This window comes from Dermacentor andersoni, chromosome 6 (genome assembly GCF_023375885.2).
Source record: "Dermacentor andersoni chromosome 6, qqDerAnde1_hic_scaffold, whole genome shotgun sequence".
NCBI lineage: Eukaryota > Metazoa > Arthropoda > Arachnida > Ixodida > Ixodidae > Dermacentor > Dermacentor andersoni.
In genome coordinates this window covers 156,883,382-156,898,333 of record NC_092819.1, presented here as the reverse complement: position 1 = coordinate 156,898,333, position 14,952 = coordinate 156,883,382, and the positions used below count along the sequence as shown (strand labels likewise).

The 14,952-nt window shown below is 47.2% G+C and overlaps 2 protein-coding genes across 3 annotated transcripts in view; one reads left to right on the top strand and one right to left on the bottom strand.

Annotated features, from left to right (window-relative positions):
• Window positions 1-14,952, top strand: part of LOC126523477 (heat shock protein beta-1-like) — a 30,706-nt gene that overhangs the window by 10,162 nt on the left and 5,592 nt on the right. The gene's annotated exons all lie outside the window — the stretch shown is intronic.
• LOC126523469 (ABC transporter G family member 23-like) overlaps window positions 9,947-14,952 on the bottom strand; it is a 198,501-nt gene continuing 193,495 nt past the window's right edge. The window contains exon 13 of one of the 2 annotated variants that reach the window (XM_055066856.2): window positions 9,947-10,628. In XM_055066856.2, coding sequence (XP_054922831.2) covers window positions 10,432-10,628 — 197 coding nt within the window. In that variant the 3' untranslated portion in view covers window positions 9,947-10,431. The remainder of the gene's footprint in view (window positions 10,629-14,952) is intronic. The other variant, XM_072288869.1, reaches the window with a different exon arrangement.

Genomic DNA, 14,952 nt, shown 5'->3' with positions numbered 1-14,952 from the left:
GATCAGTCTGGATCATCTGATCGCCAGCTCTTCACGGTACTCCTGGAAACGAGGTCGCCAACCACGTGGCTCGAGATTCGACCCGCCGAGCCGTCGCCGAATAATCCGAACCGGAGCGTATGCACCCTCTAGTCTCGTACCAACACCTCACACGACGTTACGAGCAAACGCGCAAAACACAAGCACCCCCATACAATCCACTATAGAGTTCCTGCCCTCTACCTATAGAGGGCAGGAACTCCGAGCTGCACGCGTCGATACGAGCGAAACAGAAATCGACTCCGCTGCACAGTTCTCTCCGCGATGCCGCTTGTGCGGGGAACCCGGGTCCCTCAGGCTTGCAGACAGGCACCATCACATCCTCCGAAAATTTATCGAACCAACGAGCTTTGAGGGGGCCTTGGCCAGCTCCGGCCTCGAGGGTCAGCAATGGCCGATTGCCAGGGCCCAGGACGACGCCCGAGCTCGAGGCATTCGGAATGAGGACGCCTCTCCGAAGTTTCATTTATGCAATAAACACGTTTCTTCTCTCTCTCTCTATCCTGCACCCAACTGTCAGCAGTGTGCGGTCGAAGCGAAGTGCGGCGAAATGCTCGAGGTAGCGCGTTCAGCTCCCACGGGGCGCGCCCGGCGGTCGCGTCGAGGCTGCCGCCGCGACTTTTTGGCTCGCGAGGCCTTTTCCGGCCGCCTCTGGCTGCTCCGAGCGTGACTCGACGGCCACTCGCACCTATTTTCGCTTTGGTTTTGTCGGCTCCGCTGTCTTGGCGCTTATTTTTACGCCTTAGGTGATGAATGTTTGACAATAGAGCAACGCTTGCGGACGCTGTTTAGAGCGCGCCGCTGTCAGAGGTGCGGCGCCAAAACACAGCAAAGACACACATGGCGTTTACCGACACGGGTTGCAGCCCTCAAGAGGTAGATTCAGTCCCGCTGTGCCACCGCGTCGAAACACACGTACAGCAGTAGCAGTGGTGTAGCCAGAAATTTAAATAGGGGGTGGGGGGGGGGGGGTCTCATTTTGCAGCTCGGCCTCCTGCTTATAGAAATTGTTGAGGGATCAAATACATTAAACACTAATAATAACTGCGTTGCCATTGCCAAAGATGCTACAAATGAATTCTTGCACTCTACGCACTGTCAAGACAAGTAAAATATCTATTTTTTCATAAAAGAGTGTACTCGTATGTCTGAAAAATTGTGCCCGAAATAAATGATATCAATATTTCCATGTTTTCTGCATATTTAATAAGTAAAGCAAATATCACAAGAACTTTAGCACTATATCAATTTGAAACCAGCAAGGCAGTGCATGCCGCTGCTGTGAAAAATGTAAAGGCCACGAAATGAACAATTGAGGACACATATTTCAATAAAACTTTGTTAGCCTCCCTGCCTTTCTCTCATTTGCAGCTCTCTCTCTCTCTCTCTCTGTCATTCAAGAACATTGTTTACATTTTTGTACATATGCAACGACCAGGGAGAAATCTCAATGAAGCTGTCCTTTGTTAGAATGTATTGCGCAGGAGCAGCTGTCACTGGTCGTGTATGGTAACTGCTCCGAAATTATAGTTGCAACAGAGAGCACATATAAAAAGCCGAAGTTCTGCAAAATATACGAGGGCCAGTCAAACGAAAGTGAGCCAATGCGAATATATGACAAACGGGGTACTTTATTTAAAAGTAGTCTCCATGAGCATTTAGAGATTTGTCCCGCTGTCGAACGAGTCGCGCGATTCCCGTCTTATAATATCCTTGGGTTGCTGCTTCAAAAAGTCTGTAATTGACTCATTCACGTCATCGTCCGAGACGAATCTGGTTCCCTTGAGCTGTTTATTTTAAATGTTCCAAAATGTGGAAGTTGAAAGGCGACAGGTTCGGGATGTATGGCGGATGTTGCAGCGTTTCCCACTTGAACTTTGCCAGTTTTGTATAAACCACATCATCGACGTGGGGACAGGAATTGTCGTGGATCAAGATGACCCCATTCCTCAATTTTTCACTTCATTTGTTCTTGATTGCGACACGCAGCCGATCCAAAGTTTCCTAATATCGGAAACGATTAATCGTCTCTCCAGGCTTAGCAAATTCGATCAATAATGGCCCCTGACGATCGAAAAAAAAAGTCAGCGCCTTTCCAGCAGTAATGACGGCCTTTGCTTTTCTTGGGGGTGGTGAATTCAAACGTTTCCACTGTAAGCTTTGCCGTCGTGTTTCAGGCTCGTAGTAGTGGCACCACGATTCGTGCCCGGTCACAATTGCAGACAAAAAGTCCTCACCCTCATCGCGATACTGGATTAGATGAGTCGAGGCAGCGCCGAACCTCTTCGTCTTCTGGCGGCGGTTCAAAATCTTGGGCAACCAATGCGCACACAAGAGCCGATAACCAAAATGTTCATGAATTATGGTGTGACACGAACCGTGACTGATGTTCACACGCCCTGCCAATTCATCGATGCTTATCCTCCGTTCTTGTGTAACCAGCCTTTGCAATTGTGTTGGGGGTGATTGCACGCTGGCTTTGGCCCGGTCCTGGGTCATCTTTGCAACTTTCCCATCCTTCTTTGAACCGTTTGTTCCAACGCTTCACAGGGGTCAATGAAATGCAATGTTCAACGCACATGGCAGCCACACGGCAACTAATTTCTTTTTTGGAAATACCTTCATCTGTCAAAAACCTCACGACACCACGCTGTTCAACTTTTGGAGTTTCCGTTATGTCACACAACCATGTTGAACCCAGTGTATGAGAGCATTAAAGAACCTTGATCCTCACACCTGCGCGTCACTTTTGTGAAAGAGAGATGCCTGTGTGCTATGCGCATGCCTCGCAGATAATGAACCGAACCATTATTGCGCAGGGTGGGTCGGCTCACTTTCATTTCACTCGCCTTCGTACATTAGAAATGCGAAGATGCAATGGAATATACAAATGCGAAGATACAGCTTGATAAAGGGCAAAAAAGTGTCACACTGGAAATAAAGTTCACTGCACATATACACAAAACCTCGCAACAAGATATTTAAATATACGTAGTAATAAATCTACGTATCTAAGAAAAAGTCGCTATATATTATGCGTCAAACAAGGCAAATAAACATGTTGCGCAACCACAGATTCACAGATTACAGCCCCCCCCTCCCTGCACTCCCCCGATGTATGGCCCGCGACTGAAGGCGGCGCGCTTCGTCGCCGCTTTTCTCCCTTGCGCACACAAGACTGAGCCGCCATCGTCGGCTCAGCCATGCCCCTCACCCCCCCCCCCCCCCTTACGCTTTCACTCGCACATGCAGCATGCGGCACGCGGTCACTATGTTACCGCCCCTGGACTTTATACGGAACATGAAGGCGACGGCAGGAATGCGCCTGGAGTGTCCATATAACTGTTATGGCAATAATATTAGTATCTGGCAACTGAACCGTCCCGTGGCCCATTACTTTCCGCAAAAGAAGTGATAAAATCTAACTTTCACCATGCGACAATTCGCTGCGCCACGACAGTCTTTTTTTCTTCTTTGTGTGTGTGGGGTGGGGGGCGCCGAAGTGAAATAACGCAAAGGAAAGCACGTTGGCTACAATCGAATGTCTACTTTGGGCACCTAGCGCGGCTATACCGAAGGAATATTGAAGAAAACGTGAGACGCGTGGTCCACAGAGAGCCATACGCATACTGCTCGGTATCCTACACCAGCGAGACAAAATTTTCCGGAGAGGTTGCGCTCAAGTGAACGCGTTGCAATCCGTCGAGTCCCCGTAGTGGTGGCGGCGAGCGACCATGCATTGTTCCTTTTTCTCGTCTGCTAGCCAGAAAGCGTCCAAAACTCTGCCAGGCAAAAATCCACTCGGCCAGAGAAAAACGAACGCGCATCTAAGTGCGCCGCGCGGTGGTCAATGCAGCCCGGGAAGAACGCATGCGCTCTGGCTGGTTCGGCAGCCCGCGGGTAGCGAGGACAAAAAAGAACAAGAGGCTCGATGTGCCCTCGCGAATAGAAGTCCAAGTAGAAAAATAAATAAGAGCGTAGTTACCTTTGCTGGCTTCAGTGTCTTGAGATGGATGCTTTGGCGCAGGTGAAAAAGAAAAGTTGATATTCCTTTCTGTCACATGACGGCACAAATGGACCACCACAACGCTTCGTCTCATCGGACTTCGCTGCGTGCTTTTTCAACTTGTCTGATAGTGTGTTGATTTGGCTTCTCTCGTACGACTTTAAAAAAGTCAATGCACCTTTGGTATCAAATGTTTATAAGAACATTAAACCCACAAAGTTCCGAAATTTTAAATCTAAAGCACGACTTTGGAAATGTCAATGCACCTTTCGCATCAAAAGTTTGTGATAACTTTATGCCCATAAAGTTTCGGAATTGAAATCCATGCACCATGTAGTTTCCACGAGATGCCGCGACGAGCCCGTTCGCCATCAAAACGCTCTTGAAACTTTGTGCTTGGATGGGGCTCCTTGCGTTATCTGACTCCCGGTGCATGCGCGTTGCCATGAAATCCAGCCCGATTTCTCAATCTTCGCGCTAGAATGTCTTTTCGAACGTGAAAAGGACATTCTAGACAAAATCTAGCATGATTTCCGGCGCCGGGGGTTGTTTTGGTCGGCGGCGCAAGAGAGCACGAAAAAATTTCGGGGAGGGGCTGAAGCCCCCCCCCCCCCCCCTTTCTACGCCCCTGGCCAGTACGGCTGGCTGTGCTGATCTTTGCAGGACAGAAATGTTTCGCTCACCGCCAAACGAGGCTCCGTGCGGTAGTACACGCCATTACTAAAGCTGTTTGATATATTTAGGGATGTACAGCAGTCTCTGTCAAATGCAAGACTCAGCTCCCAGGCAGCCCTCTATCAATTATGAGGTCAAGAAATCAGTGCGATCCCCGTGGCCCCTTTCTACGCCCCCCGCCCCTTCTTTATACAGTACTACGAGTATGTCGTTCTTTCGCTATACTGTTTATTTATTTATTTATTTATTTATTTATTTTTACCCTCAGAGTACACAATACATTACAGAGGAGTGGGGCAATTCGACATGGATATATCAGTCTGATAATAGGGAAGGATTATTTGAGAAAATAACATGGGTTAAACAATATAGCAGCAGTACATAAGCAAATAAGCACAGAATTACAATTATATATATATATATATATATATATATATATATATATCACGCAGAAATAGAATAAAGATATTGGAGTTAGACAATGTGTAAAAACCAGCTAATCAACTGTTGAAACAAGGCACTTTAGAAATATATGGGGTCGCGGATGCCCATTATAGACTCGGGAAGCTGGTTCCAATCTCTTGTAGTCTTAGTGGAAAAGGACAATGAATGGGTAACTGTGTTACTTTTGGGATTGTGAACCTTCTGACAGTGGACGAGGCGCGCTGATATGAAAGGTGCGGCATGTATCAACAATGAAAACAGATATGGGTTATGATAATAAATATTATGGAAAAGACATAGGCGAGAGTATTTCCTGCGAGCGGCAAGTGAAGGAAGTTGTAATGATGTTTTCATGGAGGTTACGCTGGATGGTCTGTGGTAATTAAATAAGATAGAACGGGTGGCGCAGTTTTGTATTGCCTCGATGTTTTGGGTTGACGCATATTCGCTGACGCATATTCAAGCTGTGGACGAACGTATGTACTGTATAAAAGTAGTTTAGCGGTAGATGGTAGTGCAAAAAAGTTTCTACGGAGGTAACCTGGGGTGCGGTTGGCTATAGATTTGATATGTTCAGTGTGTTTATCCCAAGATAGGTTGTTGGTTATATGGACACCTAGGTACTTGTATAGGACGTTACCGATTCTAATGGTCGCTTATTTATGACATGGGCAGGATGCGCAATGTTACTACGAGAAATTCGCATGGCCTTGCGGATATTTAATTCCATGTGCCGTATGTACGGCACCATCCGTGCACAGCGTTGAAGAAGCGCGAAGTCTGTAGTGATAGTTATTTTACGATAGATTACGCAATCGCCTGCAAATAAATAAATTTGGGAGATAATGTTAGTGGGCAAGTTGTTCATGTATTAGCAGCGGTCCGAGCACGGAGCCTTGTGGCCCGCCGCCATATAAGACATGTGTCGCAGGTGACGCTGTCTCATTGACAAAAACGAACGGGACGCGGTTAGTCCGGAAGGCCATTAGTTATAGCAGGGGTCCATGTTAACTATTTGTAGTTTATATAAGAGGAGATACAGTGGTTTACTTTGTCATAAGCTTTAGCAAAGTCAAGGAATACGCAGTCAGTAAGAAAATCAGAATCAATATTGTTATGTAAAGCCTTAGTGAACAATGGAAGTTGAGTGTCGTACAATCTTACGAAATCTTACAAATGTCTTACGAAATCCGTGTTGAGAGAGAGAGAGAAACAACTTTACTGGTCCATTATGAAATTTTCTGGGTGTATTTTTCCACCAGCTCGAGTTGTTCCTTAGCCCATTCCCCATACGATTTGGTGCTGTTCGTGTCCTCGTCTTCATCGGCTGCTTGCCTTTTTCGAAGTTTGTCCCAGTCAGTTATCTTTGTTGTTCCGATTCGGGCCTTGAACGCGGGCCCCCTGATCGTAATATTGAGGATATCGTGGTCCGACCCCAGGTTCGCGCCTGTGTTCTGCCACGACACGTCCAAGGTTCCACTCAGCAGGGTAAGGTCTGGAGTGGTGTCCCGGGTCGTACTTGTGCCCATGCGGGTGGGAGTGTCTGGTTCGTTGAGTAGGGCTAATGTATGCTGATCCATGAGGTTCGCCAGCACCCTGCCTTTCTTGGAGCAAAATTTGTAACCCCATATTGTGTGAGGCGCATTGAAATCTCCTAATATCAATAGGGGTCGGCTGCCCGCCTCTCTCTTGCTGTCGAGTAATGTGCCCTCTATGTCGAGGTTCTTCTTGGAGGGCCGACAGTATGCGTTGAGTATAAAGATGTTCTTTGCTTCCTATGCCTCTGCTGTGAATTTCCAAGAGAACGTGTTCACACTCTCTCTGGGTGGTAATGTGCTGCGTTGCAGCTATGTTGCTTCGGACTAGGATGGCTGTGCTTTCCTCACTGGGATCGGTGTATATGACGTACCCCGCGAGTTTTGGCCGCGAGTTCGTTTCTTGAATTGCAAGGATATCCGGTTTGTGTTCCGCATTATCTATGTATTGCTGTAATTTGCCTATTTTGTCCTTAATTCCTCGGCAGTTCCATTGGACTAAGATCGTTGTATCTTCCTTCCTATTTTTACGCCTGGCCGCCATCTTGGCTCAGGTTGGTAGTCGTGAGACTACTCGCCATGCACGGTTTCCCATACGGGGCTACCTTTTTAGCTTTTTGAGTGGTTAGTATGAGCTGGTTGACATTAGCTTCTAGCGCGTCGAACTTGGCCATCTTGGACGTTATCAAGCCGATTTGGCTGGCAAGCTGTGTGACCATCTCGGTGAGGGCTTCAATGGGCTTGGCCCACGCAGGTTCCTCAGATGGACTCGATTCAATTTTCTCTGCCTCCATTGCTGTTACCGGGGGCTCCGGTTGAGCGTCCCTCTTGGCAATTTTGCGTTTTGTGACATCCTCGCTGCTTTTCGATTTTTCTAATGCCTCCATGCGCGCAAGAAGCGCGCTGATTTGCTCATTTTGCTTAACTACAAGCGCTTTGAGTTGCATGCATTCCTCACAATCTTTCTTGGGAGTCTGGGGAAGGGGAGGGAAATCTTTGTTGCTAAGAGCGATAGGAGATCTAACTGCCCAGCCCACCTGTTTAGCGGCGTTCCAAAAGGAGTAAAACAATTACTGTTCTCAAAAAAGCGTGCAATATGTCCGTATATTACATGTTCCCTTATTTTGCATGTTACTGATATTGGTCTGTAATTACCTGGATTACACGTATCGCCAAATTTGTGAATCAGTATGACTTTCCCTATTTTCCAATCCATTGGTAGTGATCCAGTAGTAAGTGATTGGGTGAAAATGCATTCCAATATGATAGAAGAGTATTCCTTAGTGTTAAGAAATTTGGAGTTAATTTCGTCAACACCGCAGGAAGAGAGCGGTAATTTGCTGATTGTAGCACGAATACTGGAACAGGTAAATGTAATAGTTTCCATGGCAGAGTAACTATATTGATGGACTAGTAGATAAGCATGAACTGATGCGCGTGAGAATGAATTTACGAATGTGTAATTTAGAATAGCTGCGCCGTGATGATCAGGTACCGCAGTACCAGACGATGTAGTAAGCAATATTTTGTTGCTATCTTTCCGCTTCGCAATGTTCGAGAAACGTTTTGGGTTTGTATTAAGTATATTAGGAATAGAACTATCAAGAAAGGTGAATCTGCTTGTTCTTTGCATGGATAGGTATTCTGCAGCAATTTCCTTATACGAGAACCAACGATCCAGAGTGTTAACTTCTTTAGCGTTTCGGTATATCCGCTTTTTCTTGTTATTTAATCGATTAAGCTGAGTATTGAACCAAGGATCTGAGTTGCTACTGCGCACACGTCGTAGGGGGATATAACGATTGATAGTTTCTCGAATAGTGCTTCTAAATATGGACCAGTTCATTTCAACGGTGCGTTTGAGATAGTTGGATAAGAAATTTTCAATGAAAGTAAGGAGCTCGGCGTTTATCGCTGAGAAGTTGGCTTTTTATAATCCCTGATAATTTTATAGGTTTTACGTTGGGATGGTCGTGTTGATGTTAGTGTGAAATGAGAGATGCCATGATCACTTAAACTCATTAAGTGTGTTATGGCTAAAGTGTTGTCAATCATTGACGTTAGCACTAGATCAAGAAGTGATAAAGTATTATGCGTTACACGTGTTGGTAAAGCAACTGCCAGGAGAAAACCGAAGTCAGAACATAACGTGATAAAGTGCCCAGATTGTGCGAAAAAGGGCTGTAAAAAGGGGGATGCGTTAATACACTTAATTTGCAGGAAGTTGAAATCGCCCATTAATATAATTTCTGCTCCAGGAAAACAAACTCTGACTTGATTCAAAGAATCACGTAGGCTGCCGCAGAATGAACTTGGGGAAGTAGGAGGGCGATAACAGACACCGATAATGAGCTTCTTGTGGTTGATGGTAACACAGCACCACAATAATTCTAAATCTGTATTTATAGGCACACAAAACGAATTTATGTTTTCATCTATTAGCAGCTCCACACCCCCGCCAGTTCTGTTTGGTTGTTGCGGTAGACAATATATTCGTGATTTGAATAAATAAGCTCCGAGTGAGATATTTTGTCTCTTAACCATGTTTCGGTTAGCGCTATTATGTTTGCTAATTACGCTAATTGCTAATTACGCTACTTAGTTCATCTCCCTTTGGTCTAATACTACGTATGTTGGCGTACATTATCGAGATGGCTGATGGTGCAAGTGCGTGGCCAACGCCCCTCTAGTTCACCTATTTCTTTGCCACAGGGCGACCTGAGCGAAGTGAACGGCATGAGAGACTTCGTTTTCTAACTGGGCTCGTTCACGGAAGAACTTCGTAAACACTGGCATCGACAGGATTATATTGATAGCATTTCCCGTCGACCAGTAGCCTCTTATGTCCTAGGTTAAATGGTTTTTTGAGGTGGTTCTTGCCAAACTCGATTAATTTCTTCCGTAAGTTGCGAGTCTTCGGGCAGAAATCTTCGCTAACGTCTACGTTACTGTCTATGAGCATGCGGATCTTCGAAAGAATCAGTTCTTTTATTTTACTATTGGTAAATTTCACTATTATGGGCCGGGATTTAGATGGGTCATTGCGTACGATTCTGTGTGCACGGAATATGCTTTCGCCAGTAACATTTGTTTTCAGGGGATTGTCTATTGTTTCTAATATCTTTCGCTCTGATTGCTGTGCGTTTTCTGTTGCCACATCAGATATGCCGCAGAACACGGGGTTTTCGCGATGAGTGCGGTCCTCCGCGTCATCCACTCTCGAATGAAGCATGACTATTTCTTTTCTAGCACATTTGAGTGACTGTTCTAGCGCACGAACACCTGTTTGCCATTGATCGAGCACAGCAATTCTTTCAAGCCTCTTGATGTTGGCTACACTATCACTAACGGTGCGCTGCTCAGTCTTCAATTCTGAGATGGCTGAGGACATTGCCTGCTGCATGGATTCGATACGGATTGAACGTTCGTTAAGGTCCTTGACTATTTTTAGGAGGCTTTTTCGTGAATCATCAGTAGAAAGTGCGGGATTTATCTCGACGTCACCGCAGAGCATTAACAGCAAAGAAGAAAAATTGTCAAACAGTGCTACCGCACTTGGAAACACGATAACACAGGGGTTACTTGATTTAAAACACTCATAAGGCAATTTAGTAAAATTGTTTGCCTGCATTACGAAGAAGAGGGTGCGTGAGTATCTCATCCTGGCTCGTGCCTCGAAGCGCACTGAAGAAATTCTGCGCAGCGTTTAGCTTTATCAATGATGTCGATGATTCAGTCGAAGTCGTGCCTGCGCAGTTGTATGGAAGTAGGTCCGCTGGCCAACTGCGTTCGCCTTGAATGAAATTCATCCGCTTGGGTGGACCGGCGGGAAGACATGCAGTCGTTTCTAGAGGCGAGGCGTAGGCGCTTGTCCCATCGGTCCACTGAAGAGCTGAGCCATCCGGGTGACCCACCCGCACGGATAGGAACTGCATTACGAAGAAGAGGGTGCGTGAGTATCCCATCCTCTTCCTGCCTCCATGCACACTACTTATTGTGTCGTCGCTGTGTGGGCGAAACTGAGTTTTTCTTGACCAAGGGATCTATGTCATATCTATGGAATCTCGGGCAGGAATATTTCGACAAACAGCCACGAACGCGACATTATGAAAGGCAACATGACATCAGCGTGAAACACAGATTGTCGCGTAAATAATTTCATGGACTGCGTTTATTTTTCGAAAGACATGTAGAACTTAACCCCTATTACTTCACATACTGCTTTTCTGAGAGATATCTCATAAAAGCAGCAAATGTTGTAAAAATGGCCTTATTACGGTTTGCTAAGCAGTGCTACTGCACTGCTGTTCTCTTGGCGCCCTCAGTTTTTGTACAAGCTGCAAATGAATTGAAATTGAATTGTCTGAGGTCAGTCCTTTCAAGATTGTGCGTCCCCGCTCTTTACGAAAGTTTTGCTAAGCAAGTTATGTTGAGATCCGCGGAATGACGCAACCTTCAATGAGGGAAGGGCAACGTTTCTGTTCCTAAGGAAGCACCACCATTCATGAGAAAAATAACCGGCACGATTCCACGCATACATCGCCTGTGGTTGCAAGTTTTGAAGTTACCGTAGCGTTGTCAGCACTTGGCGCGCAAGCTAGCACTTCCCGAGCTGTACAAGACAACTTGAAAGGAACTAAGAAACGAAGAAATATGTGTGGTGTGAAGCATCACGCGCCAGCAAGGAGGATGGGTGGGGGGGGGGGGGGATGATGGTGCTGTTTCTCTATTACGATTACATGTGTAAAGATTATATTTGGCCGACTGAGCGATGTCTAAAAACGAGATTAAACAGCACCATAAATCATTGCGGACCGCAAGCTCTTCACATTTACCCAACAGTTTCGCAGTTGCGGGTGTGCCCCTATATATTTAGTGAAGCACGTTTGTGCGTGGTCAGTTTACAAGAAAATTGACAGATACGTTTTTTTGTAAGGAAACATAAGGACTTGTTTACAAGCGTGCCGTCAATCGCGTGCTATCGAGTGTGAGCGCCAATTATTGAACACGAGGCTTCGATTTTACTGGAAAGCATTCTTTGCCTCATTCCGGGCACATTCGGCAGTTATATTTCTAGCCTCGCCTCGTTTCGAACTTATGTGATCGAAATAAATTCGTGGCGGACAGTGGAATCGAACCTCTCTTTTCGAACACAGCCGCTCAATGCTCTACCACGGCCGCTGGATGAAAACGCACGGCATCGTTTTGGTCGAGCCGCCGTGGCTCTACCCCGTAGGCCAGGATAGCAAGCACACTCCTTTTGTGCGAAAGCTGTTCGAGACGTTTGGCGTCAGGTGAACGTTTCTCGCATTATTCCCCCATGGCAGCTCGCGCCTTGAGCAACTGTTTAACTGCACCCACACCTTCGGGATCGGCCCACATTTCCCAGTACTTTCCTTGTAGCAAACGCTACGCAGAAACTGCGACAGTGTACCACCTTTATGATAAGCCCAGGCCGAACAAGTTTTAACGTTTCATCGCCGGAGTGCAAATGCCATCGTTGTTTTAACATAGACCACAGAACGTAACCATAGGTGCGCGCAATTGTAGAAAGCGTGATCACTGATGACGTCATAAACAATGTTTTTTGCGCTTATCAACTCAAGACACCATGATTTTAATCAAGCACCAAATCATTGATGACCCCATTAGAAACGCCAAGGCCATTCGCAGGTTGGATCTCGAGAAAGCATTCGATAACCTCTCTCACCAATACATTGTGGGCACCATTTCCGACCTCAACCTCGGAGCTAGATTCCACGCGTACGTCAAGTAATTCTTGGATAACAGGACGGCTACGCTCCGATTTGCCGACCTCTCCACGGAGACACTCTCGCTGGGGAGCCTTGGGGAGACTCTCCCCCAAGGCTCGGTCATCTCCCCTATGCTTTTCAACCTTACCATGGCGGGACTTGCTGAGAAACTCGGACAGATCCACGGGCTCGAGCACACCATATACGCAGATGATATCACCATGTGGGTCTCCAAAGGAACACCGGGTATGGTGCAGAACATATTGCAAGAAGCAGTGGATACCGTAGAAGAATTTTTAATTCCCACAGGACTGAGATGCTCGCCTTCCAAGTCGGAGCTGCTCGTACCCAGACCCATGTGGAAGGGCCGCAGGCCATGCTCGTCAGACTTCGATTATAACCAAGAAATTACCATACGAACCAATTCGGGACACGCCATACCATGCGTCGACAAAATCAGAGTCCTGGGTATGATCGTAGAGACTAAAGACGTCAATGCCTCTACGGTTCAGAAGCTCATCACCAAGACCAACAACGCTATCGGGCTCATCAGAAGAATTGTAAGTAGACACAGGGACCTCAAGGAACATAATCTCATCAAACTCATACACGCGTTCGTCACCTGTCACTTCGCATACGTTGCGGCAATGCTCAATTGGTCACGATCCGAAAGAGACAGACTTAATGCCCAAATCAAAAAGGTCACCAAGCAAGCCCTCGGCATTCCGACGAGCACCAGCAACGAGAAGCTGGGGTGCCTGGGCATGCACAACACCCTGGAAGAAATTGCCGAAGCCCAGCAGCGCGCCCAGCTTGCTAGGCTTTCGACGACGCCTCTGGGGCGCACGATCCTAGGGAAGCTAGGCTTTGCTCAAGGAAACATAGAAAAAGACTTTGCGGACCTCCCACGGGACATCCGTGCCAAGATCACGGTACGACCGGTGCCCAGAAACGTACACCCCGAAAACAACAAGGGCAGACGACAAGCGAGAGGACAATTCCTCCTTAACCAAGCCTCGGCGAACCGTGAACTCTCAGCTTTTGTGGACGCGGCTGCATACGCGGGAAACAAAGCTTTCGCAGTGGCGGTTGTGGACGGCCGCGGATCCACAAGACATGTAGCCACGGTAATCGCAAGGAAGCCTGAACAGGCCGAACAGGTTGCGATCGCTCTTGCGCTCACCGACGACAATCTTTTCCATATCTACAGCGACTCCATAGCCGTTATCAGAGCTTTCCAAAAGGGCACGGTCTGTGCACAGGCTCTCACAATTGTTACAAAGAAAGAGATTAAGAAACACGTCATATACTGGTTCCCGGCACACTTAGGACCAAACATCGGCGACGTCCCCAACCTTAACGAGGCGGCACACGAGGCTGCGCGCGCGCTTACAGACTGCGCTGCTTCACCCGACCACTCGGAGAACAAGGACGCCCCCACTACATACAATGAAATCACTAAACACTACTACCTACAACGTAGAGAGTATGGCACGCCACACCGCACGCTCACTCGAGCTCAACCGGTTACACTCAGAATGCTACAAACAGACACATACCCCACGCAAAACAGACTACACCATTACATGCCTGAGCTATATGACAAATCTTATTGCACCAACTGCAATATATCCCTTAACGTATATCATTTACTCTGACCGTGCTCGCAAGCTCACATAAACTACGAACAGGACAAGCGCAAGTTTGAAGCAGCAATCCGGAGCGAAGAACTCGCACCCCAACTCTGGGCCGTCCAGCAGGTCCACGACGCCGCCAGGAAACTCAACCTCCCGGTTCCGTCGTGGGAGACGCCCACTCCATGAGAGCCCAAAGCTCTCGTGGCCTGCAGGACCTCGAATAAAGTTGATTTCCTTCCTTCCTTGCGCTTACGCTTGGCCAGTACCTATGCATAGGAGCAAATGATCGGCATCTCGTAAGCCTGCGTTGAACGGCTGGAGTAGAAATTTTACCGTCGCCGTCGCACGGTCGCCGTCACGGTCGTCTTGCTGCTGTCTTCGCCCCCACGCTCGCGTAGGACACATAGCTGCTCGTCTTACACACATAGGTTGGCCCACCCCCCTCGTAACGCCCTGCATAATCCTAAACGATGCTCTGTAGCAAGCTACCAGTCAAGAGAGGGAGAGAGAGATAGCAAAGAAAGAAAAGGCACGGATGTCGACCAGACGAGCGTCCCGTTTGCTACCCTACACTGGAGGTGAGAGAAAGGGAAATACAAAAAAGAATAGAAGAAGGAAGGGATGACTTTTTGTGCAGCGAAGCACCGTGAGACCAAAGTGGAGTTCCATAGCTGGTGATCTGCGTTGATGACATCTGGGACGACCAAACGGCCAGAGTTCCTTGCTCGAATAGAAGGCTGCGGGTAATCTATGGGGCTTACTCCAGACTTGCAAGCATTGGATTAAGAGCATCGAGCACCTGCACTACACTTCGCCAGTCAAATGCTTCGCATAACATCGCTTCCCATAGTGCGTAGGATCTA